At 42.5% G+C, this 15829-nt stretch overlaps 1 protein-coding gene across 1 annotated transcript in view; it reads right to left on the reverse strand.

Moving 5' to 3' along the window:
- Positions 1-15829, reverse strand: part of Esyt2 (extended synaptotagmin-like protein 2) — a 68382-nt gene that overhangs the window by 29477 nt on the left and 23076 nt on the right. The window contains exons 7-11 of the mRNA XM_013033638.1: positions 10251-10371; positions 7724-7900; positions 6528-6610; positions 2568-2616; positions 679-768 (exon numbers count right to left, since the gene is read on the reverse strand). Of these exons, the coding sequence (XP_012889092.1) occupies positions 679-768; positions 2568-2616; positions 6528-6610; positions 7724-7900; positions 10251-10371 (520 nt within the window). The remainder of the gene's footprint in view (positions 1-678; positions 769-2567; positions 2617-6527; positions 6611-7723; positions 7901-10250; positions 10372-15829) is intronic.

Below are 15829 nucleotides of genomic sequence, written 5' to 3' on the forward strand. Positions count from 1 at the left end.
TAAACCATTCAATGCATTCAACAGACCAAGAACAGAAACAGTATCTTTCAAATGTTATTTCATACCCTTTGATTTGTATGAAATAACATTTAAAAAGTATTTATTAGCTGGGTCTTGGGGGCTCATGCCTGTAATCTTCACTACTCAGGAAGCTGAGATCTCAGGCTCATGATTAAAATCAAGCCCATGCAGGAAAGTCAGCAAGACTCTTATCTCCAATTAACTACCAGAAAATGAGAAGTAGAGCTGTGGCTCAAAGTAGGAGAGTGCTAGGTTTGAGCAAAAGAGCTCAAGGACAACACCAGACCACAAGTTTAAAGCCCCATGGCCAGCCCCCCCACCCCCAAAAAAAGAGGTTGTTTACTAAAAGTACTCACACAATGATTATATCGTTCTGAATCTCTTCCATTACAAGCACAAATTTGAAGATCTTATAGAACAAGTATAATAACTTGCAATTCTTTAATGTTTTAACTTATTCCTGACATTACTGTAGTAACTAATGGCATAATAAAGACTAGTGTTATATACACATACACAAACTTACATACAGACATACATTTATGTGTGTATGTGTGTGTGTTGTTCTGTTTTTTTGTTTTTGTCAAGTAGCAACATGGTCAGAGACTGATCCTAGATCCTGAGCGATTGGTCATTAAGAACAGACCCTTCACGCACCTTGTCGAGGTTCGATGCATCCGGTAATAGTGCAAGCCACTCCAGCTTTAAGTGCAGCTTTCCTTTGGGAACTTCGTCCAGTGAGAACCACTGAAAAAAGGTGCTATGTTCAGCAGAAGTTCTTATGAGTGTCAACTGTGGACTGAAACTGTCTCTACCAATACAGCACTGTGTGCTGACTGTGTGCATAGACAGTTCTTCAACAGCACAGAAGGACTTAATTTGCACTTAGTCTGTCCTGAGTATGTAATGACCTTGCCCTGACTGCCCAGAGACAAGCTAAAGGATCCATTCACCCTCACAAAACCCCTGTGAGGTTATGACCACCATCATGCTGTGTGTGGGAAAGCCAAGAAGGGGATATGCCCAAGTAGTACTCACAACCTGAGTTATAAAACTGTAACCCCGGAAGTGGTGCTGTGGCTCAAGTGGTAGAGCACTGGCCTTGAGCTGGAGAACTCAGGAGCAGCACCTAAGCTCAGAGTTCAAGCCCCACGACCAACACACAAAAAAATAAATAAAAATAAGCAAAATTTCATTTCTTCTTTAAGAGCTGGGAAGGTGGCTCAGTGGTAGAGCGCTTGCCTTGCATCCATGAGGCCCTGGGTTCAATTCCTCAGCACCACATAAACAGAAAAAGCCGGAAATGGTGCTATGGCTCAAGGGGTAGAGCATTAGCCTTGAGTTTAAGAGCTGAGGGACAGCGCCCAGGCCCAGAGTTCAAGTTCCACAATGAACAAAAATAAATAAAATAAAAAACAATAAAACTATAGCTCCTTTGTACAACCCCTTAAAAATAACAATTAAAAACAAAACAAAATCACAAGAGATAACCAAAGAGGGTCTTCAAATATCCAGTAAGGAAAGGCCTGGCAGAGCACAGGTCTTTGTCTATTCTGTTCAACAATGTGCTATGTCTGACGCAGGTGCTCACGTACTGAAATTTAACTCAGACGCCCTTTCACATGTGATTCCAGATTCGAGACCCACGAAGCATCCAGTCCCACAGAAGCCTCCGGCTCAGAGTCCAAGAAGGCACACAAAATCACTTGCTACATGGACACTGAACCCTCATGGGCAGGAAAATTCTGCTTTAAAGGCTGCAAAGTCAAAATACTGATTTAGTTTTAAACTTCATGTGCCTCAATTTTACTCACCTTTTGGAAGCCAATTCAAATTCTTCTTGTGCAATTCTTTTTTTTTTTTATTGTGAAAATACCATACAGAGGGGTTACAATTACATGGGCAAGGTAATGAGTACATCTCTTATTAAGCATTGTTGCCTCCTCCTTTGTTTCCCCCTCCCATCTCCCCAGCGCCCCCTCCTCCCCACCCTTCCTGTTTAATTCTGTTAGTAACATCTTCGCTAGAAGTATTTTCTTGCTGTACATTTTTGTGGCACTTAGAGGTACCTTTAACAGGCTAAGTGCATGTATGTCTCTGCTGTTCACTGCAGCTACAGTGACAATCCTCATTACTGAGCGGCTCACCTACATCTTTGCCCTAATGCCTGCCTTGGCATCAAGGTCTGTCTGCAATAAACAGTTGTGTATTCTATAAGAATTTCTAGCACATACTAAGTATTCTAGGCATTCCATCTCATATGACTGTTAACTTCATTTTTACTTTGTTGTTAAAGGCCTACGTTCTGTGTGTATGTATGAATGCGCATGTATGTGCTTATATGCATGTTCAGTGCTTATCAGGTGCATGCTGGACAAGCATTCTACCCCTGAACCCACCCTAGCACAGGCCTGCTGGATTCTCTGTATCTGTGAAGCACATGTCTCTTGTCCAGCTTCCCCACACTGGCTGAGTAGGAAAGTGAGCCGCAGCCCTTCTGGGGCCACACACAGGAGGCAATGCTTATTTCACTGCAGAAAACTTACTTCGTCTAAAAGGCGCTCCTTCTCCACTTCAATGAGATCAATCATGAGACTGTAGGAAAAACAAAATACAGGAAAACACCTATAGAACACCCACACTTTGTGACTAAAATGACCTCAAACATGCGCATTGAAAAGGTACTCCAGAAATGCAACCAAGTGCTAGAGTTTGCTAGGAAACAGGCTGCATTCCCTAAGGTTTACCCAGCATATTCCTAACAACGTCCAGAGAAGTGAGGACACGACTAAGATTTAGTTTCTAAAAGTCAGAATTCCAAGTTTGGCTCAGCTGAAATCAGAGCCATAAAAAATAAAAAATCATGGAAGTGGTGCTGTGGCTCAAATGGTAGAGCGCTCGCCTTGAACTGAAGAGCTGAGGGACAGCGCCTAGGCCCAGAGTTCAAGCCCATGACCAAAAAAAAAAAAAAAAAAAAGCCAGGTGCTGGGTGGCTCATGCCTGTCATCCTAGCTACTCAGGAGGCTGAGATCTGAGGATCACAGTTCAAAGCCAGCCCAGGCAGGAAAGTTCATGAAACTCATCTCCAATAAACCACCAGAAAACCAGAAGTGGCACTGTAGCTCAAGTGGTAGAGTGCTAGCCTTGAGCTGAAGAGCTGAGGGACAGTGCTCAGGCCCAGAGTTCAAACCCCATGACCTACAAAAATAAACAAATAAATAATGTTTTTTTTTAAACCCTAGTCTTTCTACAATGTAGTATGCACTGAAAATATTTAAAAATATCTCAACTCGCTGGGCACTCTTGGCTAGGTGCTGGTGGCTCATGCCTGTCATCCTAGCTACACATAAGGCTGAGATCTGAGGATCACAGTTACAAAGCCAGCCCAGGCAGGAAACTCTTTGAGACTATCTCCTTTTTTTTTCTTTCTTTTTTTGCTTATGTGGTGCTGAGGAAATCGAACCCAGGGCCTCATGCATGCAAGGCAAGCACTCTACCACTGAGTCACCTTCCCAGCCCCCCGTGAGACTATCTCCAATAGACCTCCAGAAAACCAGAAATGGTGCTGTGGTTCAAGTGGTAGAGCACTAGCCTTGAGCTGAAAAGCACAGGGCAGTGTCCAAGCCCAGAGTTCAAGGCCTATGACTACAAAAAAAAAAAAAAAAGCTCAACTCTCTTACATTACAAATTCTCCGCTGGTGCTGCTCCATTCCTGATCCCCAATCCCCATGGAGCAGTTGCTCTCGTACTGAATTGTAACTCGGACCTTCCACCTGCGCTTGCAGACTCTAGACACACAGAGTATCCAGTCCTACAGAGGCCTTTGGGGCTCAGTTTCCAAAAAGAACCCTGCTGCCGGGCGCTGGTGGCTCACGCCTGTAATACTAGCTACTCAGGAGGCTGAGATCTGAGGATCGCGGTTCAAAGCCAGCCCAGGCAGGAAAGATCGTGAGACTCCTATCTCCATTAAACCACCAGAAAACCGGAAGTGGCGCTGTAGCTCAAATGGTAGAGTGCTCGCCTTGAGCTGAAGAGCTGAGGGACAGCGCCCAGGCCCGGAGTTCAAGCCCCACGACCGACAAAAAATAAAAAACAAAAAGAACCCTGCTCTATTTCCAAAACCTTTCTCCGGTTCACAGGAGTGAGAATGACTAAGATGATTGTACTTGCACTTCCTCTTTACACACCCTTCCCTCTGCCCCTGCAGTCTAGGTCTTAGTGTAAACCCTCATTTCGTAGCCCTGGTTGATCTGTTAGCCTCCAGTCTACACACTAAGTTTACCAGAACACATTTGATCTCACAACATTCCTCTTGAAGTTGCTTTTACTTCAGTTTTCTTTTGCAGCCACAGACACCCAAGTCAGAACACAACACATAAAATCTTAGATAGTTTCAAATCAGGTATAACATACAAGATTACTTCAGAAAAAGCACAAACCTCAGCAATGTCACCCACTCCTATATCTCCGTGTGTGTGTGTGTGTGTGTGTGTGTGTGTGTGTGTGTGTGTGTGTGTGTGTGTGTGTGTGTGTGTGTGTGTGTGTGTGTACACGTACGTACGCGAACATGCGCATGCGTGCCAGCACTGGGGTTTTAACTCAGGTTTTGAACTCAGGGCCTTTGCTCATGGCTGGCACTCTACCTCTTTAGCCACACATCTTCAATTCCAGCTTTTTGCTAGCTAACTAAAGATAGACTCTTGAGTACTCGTTCTGAACCTTGAACCCTGATCCTCAGACAGACTCCTGAATACCTAGAATTATAGGCATGAGCCACTGGTGCCATGTTCCCTCCACACACACAATAACTAGGTTAAATGATATAGATTAGAAGAACTGTTACTGGTGGCTCACACCAGTAATCCTAGCTACTTAGGAGGAGGCTAATATCTGAGAATTACACTTCAAAGCCAGTTTGGGCAGAAAAATCTGTAAGACGTTCATCTCCAATAAACAAGTAAAAAATCAGGAGCAGGATTGTGGCTCAAGTAGTGGAATGCTAGCCTTGAATGAAGTTATGCGTGAGATTAAGACCCTGACTTCAACCCTAATACCAGGGGAGAAAAAAGATCAGATAGAAAAATAATTTTTTGGTGAGACTTTGAATTCAAGACCTCATTGCTAGACAAGCACTCTATCATTGGAGACACATCCCAGCCCTTTGCTTGTAGCTTGGGTCTGGTGCTTTTGTCTCAGCTGGGCTCAGCACTGCAAACTCTCCTACTCCTGTTTTCAGAGTAGCTAGTACTATGGGCACAGGCCTATATCCAACAAACTGGCCCTAGAATTTTTTTTTAGCTCACTTTTTTTCAGCTATTAGTCATTCAATTGAAACAAAATAAATTGATATTTATTATCACAATGTATAGGCCAAACTAAAAAAAGCTACTTTTACAAACTAGGACAAAGCACCCCTGTAGGCACCTGCACATAGGCATCTCTGAGTGTAGCCTCTGGACCTCTCATGTGTTTAACCCTGACTCAAGGGGTCCTAGGTCCTAGGGCTAGCTGTTACTGCAACACACAGCAGGACCCTTTTAGAAATAATAATACTTAGTGGGCTGGGAAGGTGGCTCAGTGGTAGAGCGCTTGCCTTGCAAGCTTGAGGCCCTGGGTTCGATTCCTCAGCACCACATAAGCAAAAAGAAAAAAGCCGGAAGTGGCGCTGTGGCTCAAGTGGCAGAGCGCTAGCTTGAGCTGAAGAGCTGAGGGACAGTGCCCAGGCCCAGAGTTCAGGCCCACGACTGGACCCCCCCCAAAAAAAAAGAAGAAGAAGAAATAATAATACTTGAAGAACAGAAGATGAATCTGGACACTACTGGCTCTTGCCTATAATCCTAGCTACACAAGAGGGCTGATATCTGAGGATCGTGATCTGAAGCTAACCCAGACAGAAAAGTCTGTGAGACTCCTATCTCCAATAAACTACTTGGGAAAAGCTGGGAGTGGCACTGTGGCTCCAGTGGTAGAGCACTAGCCTTGAGCAAAAAGAAGCTCAGAGAGAATGCCAAAGCCCTGAGTTCAAGACCCAGGACAGGAAAAGAAAAGAAAAGAAAAAGAAAAAAGAAAGAAAAGAGGGTTGGGAAGGTGGCTCAGTGGTAGAGTGCTTGCCTCACATGCATGAGGTCCTGGGTTCGATTCCTCAGCACCACATAAGCAGAAAAAGCTGGAAGTAGGAGCTGTGGCTCAAGTGGTAGAGCTCTAGCCTTGAGCTAAAGAGCTGAGGGACAGCGCCCAGGCCCAGAGTTCAGGCCCCATGACTAACAAAAAAGAAAAGAAGAGAAGGGGGGGGGAGGGAGAGGGGAGGGGAGAGGAGGGGAGAGGAGGGGAGAGGAGAAGAGAGGAGAGGAGGACGGAGACGAGAGGAGGATGGAGACAAGAGAAGGAAGGAAAGAAGAAGAAAGAGAGAAACAGAAGGTGAAACATTACATTTAAAAACAACTTTAAAATGTATTAAAAGCTCCTATCTGTAACAGTGATAGCAGAGTTCCCACACTTCCCGTCACCTTCCTAAGAAGTCATCTTTGTCCGGGTCTTCATCAAAGAGTTCAATCTCCAATTCTTGTCCAGGGTGTTCATAGACTAAAGCCTGAAAAATGAATGGTTAGGAGTTACTGCCGCCTCCCTAAAGCCGTCATCTACTGCTATGATGATTATAATAAATATGACTATGTACTTTAGCAGTAAGCTGTTCTTATTGTCAGACCACACATCTTCCTGATGTCTGAGCCATTCTAAAATACTTGCCCACAAAGCAACATCTCACTGTGCTTGTTTCTGGTTATGTGCATTACATCTTGTTGGGTCAAATACAACATCACCCATACCCTGTACAAGGCCCAGGACAGAGAAAAGATGCAGGATACAGCACCCCTGAAGTAATTCCATTCAGAATAACCACTGCCCAGTTACCACTCAGAGAAAAAGAAAATGAGAAAGTCACAGGTTGACAAGGGCAGGGAGTCAGGAAGCAGGAGTAGCATAAATTCCATGATTGTTTTGAAGAATCCTGTCCTTTAAAAACCTGTACCTTTTGATCCAGCAATTCACGTTGAGGAGCTTCACATGTGGAAAACATTCACATTACACGTGTGCTGATAATATTGCACTGACAAGTACGAGTAAATGATGGTATTAACAACCATTCAAAAGAATGGTTGTTAATAAAAATCACATACAGTTCAGCTCAGTGTACTGCCCACACGTGTTAATTCTAATACTTGGAAGACTGAAGCAGAAAAATTGTAAATTCAAGGCAGTCTGGCCTACACAGTAAGACATTTAACTCAAGGGGGTCTCTGTTCATTGGCGTGTAAATACGTGTTTAATACATGCCTGCATGTGTTAAGTGAAAGGTTCATACAACAGAAGAATCTCACCTTTGTGTTTATATGTGTTATTAACCACGTGTAGCATTTGATGATTAGAAAAATACATGAGAATATTTTGCCAATTATTTATTGTATATATGTATATATAAAACACTATATAATTAAGCTCTAAAAATGTTCCTCATAACATTCTTGTTTGTTATGAGGAAGAGAAAATACTCTTTTAAAGATGGGAAATTAAAACAAAGAAAATTTAAGCAATGGTTTACATTAGCCACACTGCTATGTGAAGTCTGGAATGAAAAGTGGCCATGCACCAACTCAGTGTCAAGTGCACCACAGCAAGGAACCCAGCAGGACAAATCCCTTACCTCATATACCTCGTTCCATTTGGGACTCAGGTTCTCCTTGATGACCTTGCTCTGGAAGATCTGGTTTCCCACTCGGAGGATCCCATAGGGGTCTGACTTTCCTTTGACGAGACCCTTAAGGTAAGTATCTTTCCCTTGAAGATCCTGAGCTTCAATAAAATGTATCCTTAGAACACCCTGAAAAGAAGAACAAAGCATTTGTGGTTCATTTAAGAGATTGGTTGACAGCTATGGATCTGACCCAGTTGGAAGAACTGGGGTGTCAGGAACACTGACTACAGAGGTCCTAGCATGGCAGTGAGTGTAACCCCAGGGAAACCGAAGACACAGAGCCATGTGCTCACCGCGTGACTCGACACTCTAGTTCTAAGTAATAACAGGCATGAAGGTGCACCAGACCTGTTCCTAAGTACTTCATAGGCAGTAACCACACCACTCAATGCTTTGAGAAGTCCTATGAAATACTGTCATTAAACTTCTGAAGTATGTATTACATGTAGACTTTAAATAGTCTTTTCTCTAAAACGGCTGACAAAGTCCACTCATATTTCTTTCTTTCTTTCTTTTTTTGTTTGATGATGGGGCTTGAACTCTGGGCCTGGGCACTGTCCCTCAACTCTTCAGCTCAACGCTAGCACTTTACCACTTGTGCCACAGCGCCACTTCCAGTTTTCTGGTGGTTTACTGGAGATAAGTGTCTCACGGACTTTTCTGCCCTGGCGGGCTTTAAACCTCAGTCCTCAGATCTCAGCCTCCTGAGTAGCTAGGATTACAGGTGTGGGCCACTTGTGCCCAGCTTCATATTTCTTTCAAAGCAAACAAAGGTGGTAAAGTTTGGATGGTAAAGTAGGATGTCTTGTCCCATTTTCTCCCAACTCTTAAAAGGTTACAGAGTGACATTCCTCTCAATCAGCACAAGATAAGCTTCTCTGTGAATGAGCACCCTTAAAAAACATTGAAAATTTCTCCTTTATATTTTCATATGACAAAAGGTTAAATGATCTGGCAACATCTTTGTATAATATTAACTTTTAAGCCTTGGGATAGAGGGCAGCTGGAACCTGGAAGGTTCAATGCTCACTGCACTCAGAGAAAAAAGGTCCATACAGTAAAGAAATATGTCAAGAAAGATTGCTGCATCTAACGTTAAAGAAAAAGACATTCTAATATGTAGTGTCACATTAAATCTACTGTGTGTGTTCATGCATGTTTGATGATTTATGTACTATTGTTGAGATCTAATTTAGCCAGGAAAAGTAAAAAGCATCAGGGAAACATCTCTACTTCAGGAAACAAAAACTGAAACAAAGGAGGTGTAGCTCAAATGGTAGATTACTATCTCCAAGCAAAAAAGCTAAGTGAGGGCTTGAGACCCTGAGTTCGTCAGTCTCTCTCTCTCTATCAAAAACACACACACACTTGAAACAGCATCAACTTACTCCTTATGTGAGTATAAAACAACCTAGTGTGCACCAGTAGTACTCCTTATTGAAAATAACGCATACATATAATAATACATGCATATATATATAAATAATGCAGACTCATATCTGGTGTCTGACACTCTGGTTTGTGAAAATCACTTACTCCACTATCCCTCATGACCAGAACTTCCTGTCTACCAAGCCTCACCACTTTGTGAGACTTCAGTTTGCTCAACTGAAGGTGATTGTATGTCTGTGATCCAGCTGTGTACCAAGTACAGTTATCATTTTACAGATAAAAGTTGATGCTAAGCTGGGGAAGGGTAGCTCACACCTGTAATCCTAACTACTTATGAGGCTGAGATCTGAGGATTGCAATTCAAAGCCAGCCTAGCAGGAATGCTTGTGAGACTCTTATCTTTGATTAACTACCAAAAAAGTCAGAAATAAAGCTGTGGCTCAAGTGGTAGAGTGCTAGCCTTGAGCATAAAAACTCACGGGCAGCACTCTGGCCCAGATATCAAGCCCAGATCTGGCACCAAAAAGCAAACAAACAAAAAAACAACTTTGACGCTAGTCATGCTCTGTCACATGTCCACAAAGTTCCACCAAGTTCCAGTTCTGCTGTTCCACTCTGCACAGGCAGCTGCTATCCAAGTGCCTCTGCTGCCACCTTACACACTGACACCAGCAGTAATCACATTTCAATGTCCGAGAGACACCTATGCAAGCCATCATATCACAATCTTCCTCATCTCTCATGTTGCTAGGAGCAATTACAATCCCAGAAAGGACAAACAAAGCACATACCCTCTGAAATGACTGAGGCTGTCAAGATGCTCCTAGCTGTCATTATGATTTACAGTAGTGTTTGCAGAACCTCTAAGGAGCTCAACTGAGGCTCATGAGCCCCTTGAGATCTCTGAGTCACAGGCACACCTGTTCAGCAGAGGGTGGAGAGCAGGACAGTCACCACTGCAGCAGGACAAAGGTTGCAATGCAGACCTTCAGACAGACCTGGGGAATTACACCACCCCAGATAACCCATGTCTGCACAAGTCCTTAAGGTATTTTTAGTGTTATAGATGCTATAGCATGCTTACCTTTGGTATAGGAAACCGCAACTGAGCTATCTGCACTTCACTGACAAGAGGAACAGTGATTCTATTGGGAAGCACCAGGTAGTTCGATATTATATCCAGAATGATAGTGTCGGATAAACCACTGTTAGTTTGAAGGTAAAGAACAAACAATCAGACATATCACCTTTAACAAACAATCAGCAAAGCCACAATATGATGCAGTATCTATTGACAGGTAAGACACTTCAGCTGGGAAACTGCTATGATAACTACGAGGTAGAATTTATCTTCAGAATAGGTAAAATTCCCACTATGTTGCAATTTCCTAAAAAATCTTTTATACATTTCTGTGTAACTTCATTATAGACTTGATGTTGAGTAAGATACATTTCATTAATTTTCAACTTGAAATACTTCATACACAAAAGAGTAACAGCAAACATTGATTGGCCTATGCTTCTTACACATATTACATTTCCTACTACTGTATACTAGCTTCTGATGAAGCAAAAGAATTGTTTATTCACACTCTTTTATACTGAATATTTTAATACTTAAGTCTATTATATTGCACTATAGAGCAAACTCTAGCCTATTATATAGTGCAAAAGATTTATAAGTTTACACTATTGTTATTATAGAGGTGATGTATGGAAGGATTACATTTACATGAGTCAGGCAATGGGTGCATTTCCTCTTGTGCCCCTCACTCCCCCGGCCTCGGCCTCCCGTCCCGGATGAGTCTCTCCCAGTCTCTGCCTCCTGTCTCCACCCGAGTTGTATAGGTCACTTTCACCCATGTCCAGTGAGCTGCACTCCTGCACCTTCTCACCCTTTCCCTCGAGTTCTGTATCTTCCCTTCAACCCTCCTAAAGATGTATTTTTGAATATACCATACTTAAGATAAAGAAAACAGAATATCACAAACTAAAAGTGGAGGGGAGAAAAAAGAGAAGTCTCTTGTTTCCATATCCTGGAGTTCCTTTCAGTGTGTGTATTACTTTATGTAACTATGAAGAGGCACATAGGCAGGCATTGCTCCTTTGTTTCTCTCCTAAGAGTACCCTCTTTTGGTTTCACTGTGTGTCTAGAGTTCTGTGTAATTTATCATATCCCAGTGAATTTTGCAAAAGAATATATTTGAATGTATCTTTTGCCTACTCTTTCTTATTAGCATATATTAGTTACAGAGATTTCACCATGACATTCACATATTTACAATATATTCCTATCAATCTTATCCCCTCTATTGGTCTCTGCCTCCTTTTTCCCATCCTAGACCAATTTTAGCAGGTTTCACTGTTCTATTTTTGTTGGTGGTGGTGATGGTGGTGGTCGTGGGGCTTGAACTCTAGGCACTGTCCCTGAGCTCTTCAGCTCTACCACTTAAGAGGTACAGCTCTACTTCTGGTTTTTGTTAGTTTTTTGAGTGGTTTATAGGAGATAAGAGTCTTACAGGGACTTTCCTACCCTGACTGGCTTTGAACCGTGAGCCTTAGTTCTCAGCCTTCTGAGTAGTTAGGATTCGAGGTGCGAGGCACTGGCACCTGGCTTGCCTACCCTTTAAGTGTCTGGCCATACTTGTGAAAGCATATAAATGTAAAGATATTGCTAAGGAACGTATTTTCCAGAACTGTAAAGTTTTGAAGGATCACAGTTCTTGCCAGATCAAATCATTAGCACAGATATGTAATTATACAGTTAAATACATCTAGTGAGACAATAATTATCAGCATCACCATTCAGCAAGTATTACCTGAGCAAGACAGGGATCCAGGTGTTATGACAAGATACAGAATTTACTTTACAGGCTTTTCAGTTTAACAGGAAAAAAGATTTTAAAAACCCTAAGTGCTAAAGGCACATGGAACTGCTCTACTATGAGCAAATGGCCCTGGCTACTGATCCTCTAGGGAGATGCTGAGGGCTTGTGCAAGCTCTGCACGGCCCCACACCAGATGTATTCTTATCCTGGGCATTTCTCTCCAAAACAGTGGTTTTGTTTATATGGAGAAATGTGCTAAACTGAAGCACCCTTTGCAGCACCCACCTTGTGCCTGCTGGCTTAGAAACCCAGTTCAAATGTGGCAAATGCCCACTCCCAAATCTCAGAGCATTCTGAAGCATCCACTGTGGGCGCTGCTCCTACCCCAGGCAGCACCCACACAGCAGTGACCTCTTAAAGCCACGATTCCCAAATCCCTCCTTAGCCCCACTCCTGTGCATGCCCCAGCCCCCGCCCTCTTCCACCTTTCCCAGGCTGCCTGAAGTTCTTCACTGAGACACAACTGGGACATTCAGGAGAACAGCCAAGCATCATGCTAAACGAAATCAAGCCGGTCCCACAAAAGCAATATTCATTTTTTTTCTTTCATTTGAAGAATTTAGAAGAAAAAACTTTTAAATAAAAACAAAAACAGCCAGGCACAGGTGGCTGAAATCTGAGAACCAAAGTTAGAAGCCAGCCCAGGCAGAAAAGTCAGTGAGATTCTTATCTCCATTTAACCACCAAAATCCAGTAGCTCAAGTGGCAGAGTGCCAGCCTTGAACATAAAAGCTTAGGGAGGTCCTGAGTTCAAGTCCTAGTACCAACAAATACACAGAGATACATACACACATGCATACCCGCATAAATACACACATACACACAAACATATATACCCATACACACCTACATACACATAAATACACACGCACATACAAGTACATACATACACACATCCATAAATATTCACATATACACACATACATAAAAATAAACACAACAAATATCACTAAAGAGGGATTTCTGGAGGGGTAGATGAGGGAGGAGAAGGGTTAGAGGAAAGAAAGAATGACAGAGTGAATGATTACACCGTATACATTTATGGAAGTATCACAGTGAAACATCTTACTTTATATAATATTTATTATTTTCAAGTAGTTGTACAAAGGAGTTTCAATTCAACATGTCAGTTTGTCAGTACAATTAATCTTGAGCAATATATGTCAATAAAAACTAATAAGCAAAACAATAACAAAGCCAGGCAGTGGAGCCACTAGCTACTTAAAGAAGCTGAAATCTGAAGATTGAGAGTAAAAGACAAGCTGTGCAGACAAATCTTCAATACTTTTATCTCCCATCATCCAGCAAAAAAGTCAGCATTGGATGTGAGACTCAAGTGCCAGAGGGCAGCCATGACTGAGAAAGCCAAGCATAAAAACATGACAACAACAAAAGACAAGAGATTCAGGCATTAACCCTATTTTATTTCAGGCTCCTTTTTGTAGTCAATTAACTCAGCCTATGGACACCTTTTTGTGAAGCTGGAGCGAGGCTCCATTGTAACTAACCTCAACTATTATTTACCTCTTTTGGGTACAACATAAGACTTGTTATAGCTCGAATCTGGGGAGAGTCAGTGATGGTGGTAATGCAAGTGGGATCTGAACTCCAGCTTTGTACTTGTGAGAGCCGTGCCTCCAGTCCTGCTTTTTCTTAGGTGTTTTGAAGATGGAATCTAGTGAACTTTTCTGCTTACAGGCCTTAAAACAGTCTTCCTGACTTTGGCTTCCTGAGTAGCTAAGATTATAGACGTGAGTCACTAGTGGCCAGCTTACACCTCTAACTTGACACAAAGTCTGCAAGAGCTAGTGGCCCCAATTTTATATTTTATTATGTAGGTTTATGATATTTATATATTATATAAAATTTACATAACTGAATGTAAATTATATAGTATATTAAATATATATCTCATTTTTAAATTTTATACTGTAGAGTACCTGTTTTTTTCTTTTCTAACTCAGGGTCTTTCAGACTCACTGTGTTGTTCAGGGCTGGCACTACCACTTGAGCCTCATATCCACTTCCAGCTTTTTGCTGGTTATTTGGAGATAAGTCTCTTGGATTTGTCTGCCTGGACGGTTCTAAACCATAAGCCTCAGATCTCAGCCTCCTGAGTTGTTAGGATTATAGATGTGGGCTGGGAAGGTGGCTCAGTGGTAGAGCGCCTGCCTAGCATGCATGAAGCCCTGGGTTCCATTCCTCAGCACCACATACACAGAAAAAGCCGGTAGTAGCGCTGTGGCTCATGTGGTAGAGTGCTAGCCTTGAGGAAAAAAACAGCTCAGGCACAGTGCTGAGGCCCTGAGTTCAAGTCCCAGGTCTGACAGGAAAAAAAGAGGGTTTTAGATGTAAGCCACAGCTCCCAGCTATTCTCATGATGTATATTAATCTTTCTATATATGTGATATACACGTGCATGTAAATTTTTAATTATGTAATTCTACAGAGAGTGAGTGTACAGGAATACCTGTACTACACAGATAAATATAAATAGTCGAAGCTACTACTATGTAAAACGAGACTATCTACATATACATTATTAAAGAGAAGCTAGATATGTATGCATATGCATGTGTGTACTTAGTGCTTATCTATTGTGTCTGTGTGTAGATCCCTTGTAAAGAAACTGGTTTGGGCCGGGCACTGGTGGCTCACGCCTGTAATCCTAGCTACTCAGGAGGCTGAGATCTGAGGATCGCGGTTCAAAGCCAGCCCGGGCAGGAGAGACCGTGAGACTCCTATCTCCAATAAACCACCAGAAAACCGGAAGTGGCGCTATAGCTCAAGTGGTAGAGCGCTCGCCTTGAGCTGAAGAGCTGAGGGACAGCGCCCAGGCCCAGAGTTCAAGCCCCATGGCCGACCAAAAAAAAAAAGAAACTGGTTTGGGACTGACTAGTCTTGCCAGAGGAGGGGCACATCATTTACCTGGTCTGATGTCAAGCTTTTGGACAGCTAATATGGTGTTATTTTACAGAGCAGAAGCTCCATAGTATGTGTTATTTCGGTTTCCCGCCAATCAGAGACAAAGTGCACACAGTGAAACATTCATCATGTAGGTATCTGTTGCTTGTTTGTTTTTTAACCTGGCAAACAATACCCAGTCCCCTTATTTCCTGTGAAGGCTCTTTCTTTGGGGGATACCTCCATTCAGTGGTTTATTTTCAAACAACTAACCTGTTCTCTTTCCTCCTCTAAAGGTATACATGAGAGCCAAACCTCATCTTCAGGAATCTGTCCTAGGTAGGCTGAGGAAAATTTGGCAGGTGCATGCTGGGTGAAAGTTTACTTTGGACTTACCTGCCTGAGACAAGAGCTATGCCCACAGCATCAGTCTGTATTAACCCTTCCTGTGCCAGGTGCCCTCCTCATTGTACAAGTCTTTGAGGCCAGCAGCAGGCTAAGCTCCGTAAGAACAGTTGTGGGACTGCTGTTTAGTTACAACCAAATTGAGAGCAGTGGCTGGTTCAAAGTAGATATACAATCTGCCTTAAAAAATAGTCTGGATTGAAACGGCTACTGATGTAACTCAGAGGTAGCGTACTTGCTCCCTCTTTCTCTTCTCTCTCACTCATGCTCTCTCCATTTTTAAGACCAGTTGAGTCAGATGATAAATTGAATATTTTAACTATGTTCCTTCTATAGCTCTATGAAAGATGGTAAGTTTCCTAATCCAGCAACCCATAGCACCTACAACTGACTTTTGAACAAGACTGCCTCAAATTTCTGAAAGACTTGCACCCTTAACAAGTAACGTGTTTTAAACTTCGAATAA

This window comes from Dipodomys ordii, unplaced genomic scaffold (assembly GCF_000151885.1).
Source record: "Dipodomys ordii isolate 6190 unplaced genomic scaffold, Dord_2.0 Scaffold173, whole genome shotgun sequence".
Lineage (NCBI taxonomy): Eukaryota > Metazoa > Chordata > Mammalia > Rodentia > Heteromyidae > Dipodomys > Dipodomys ordii.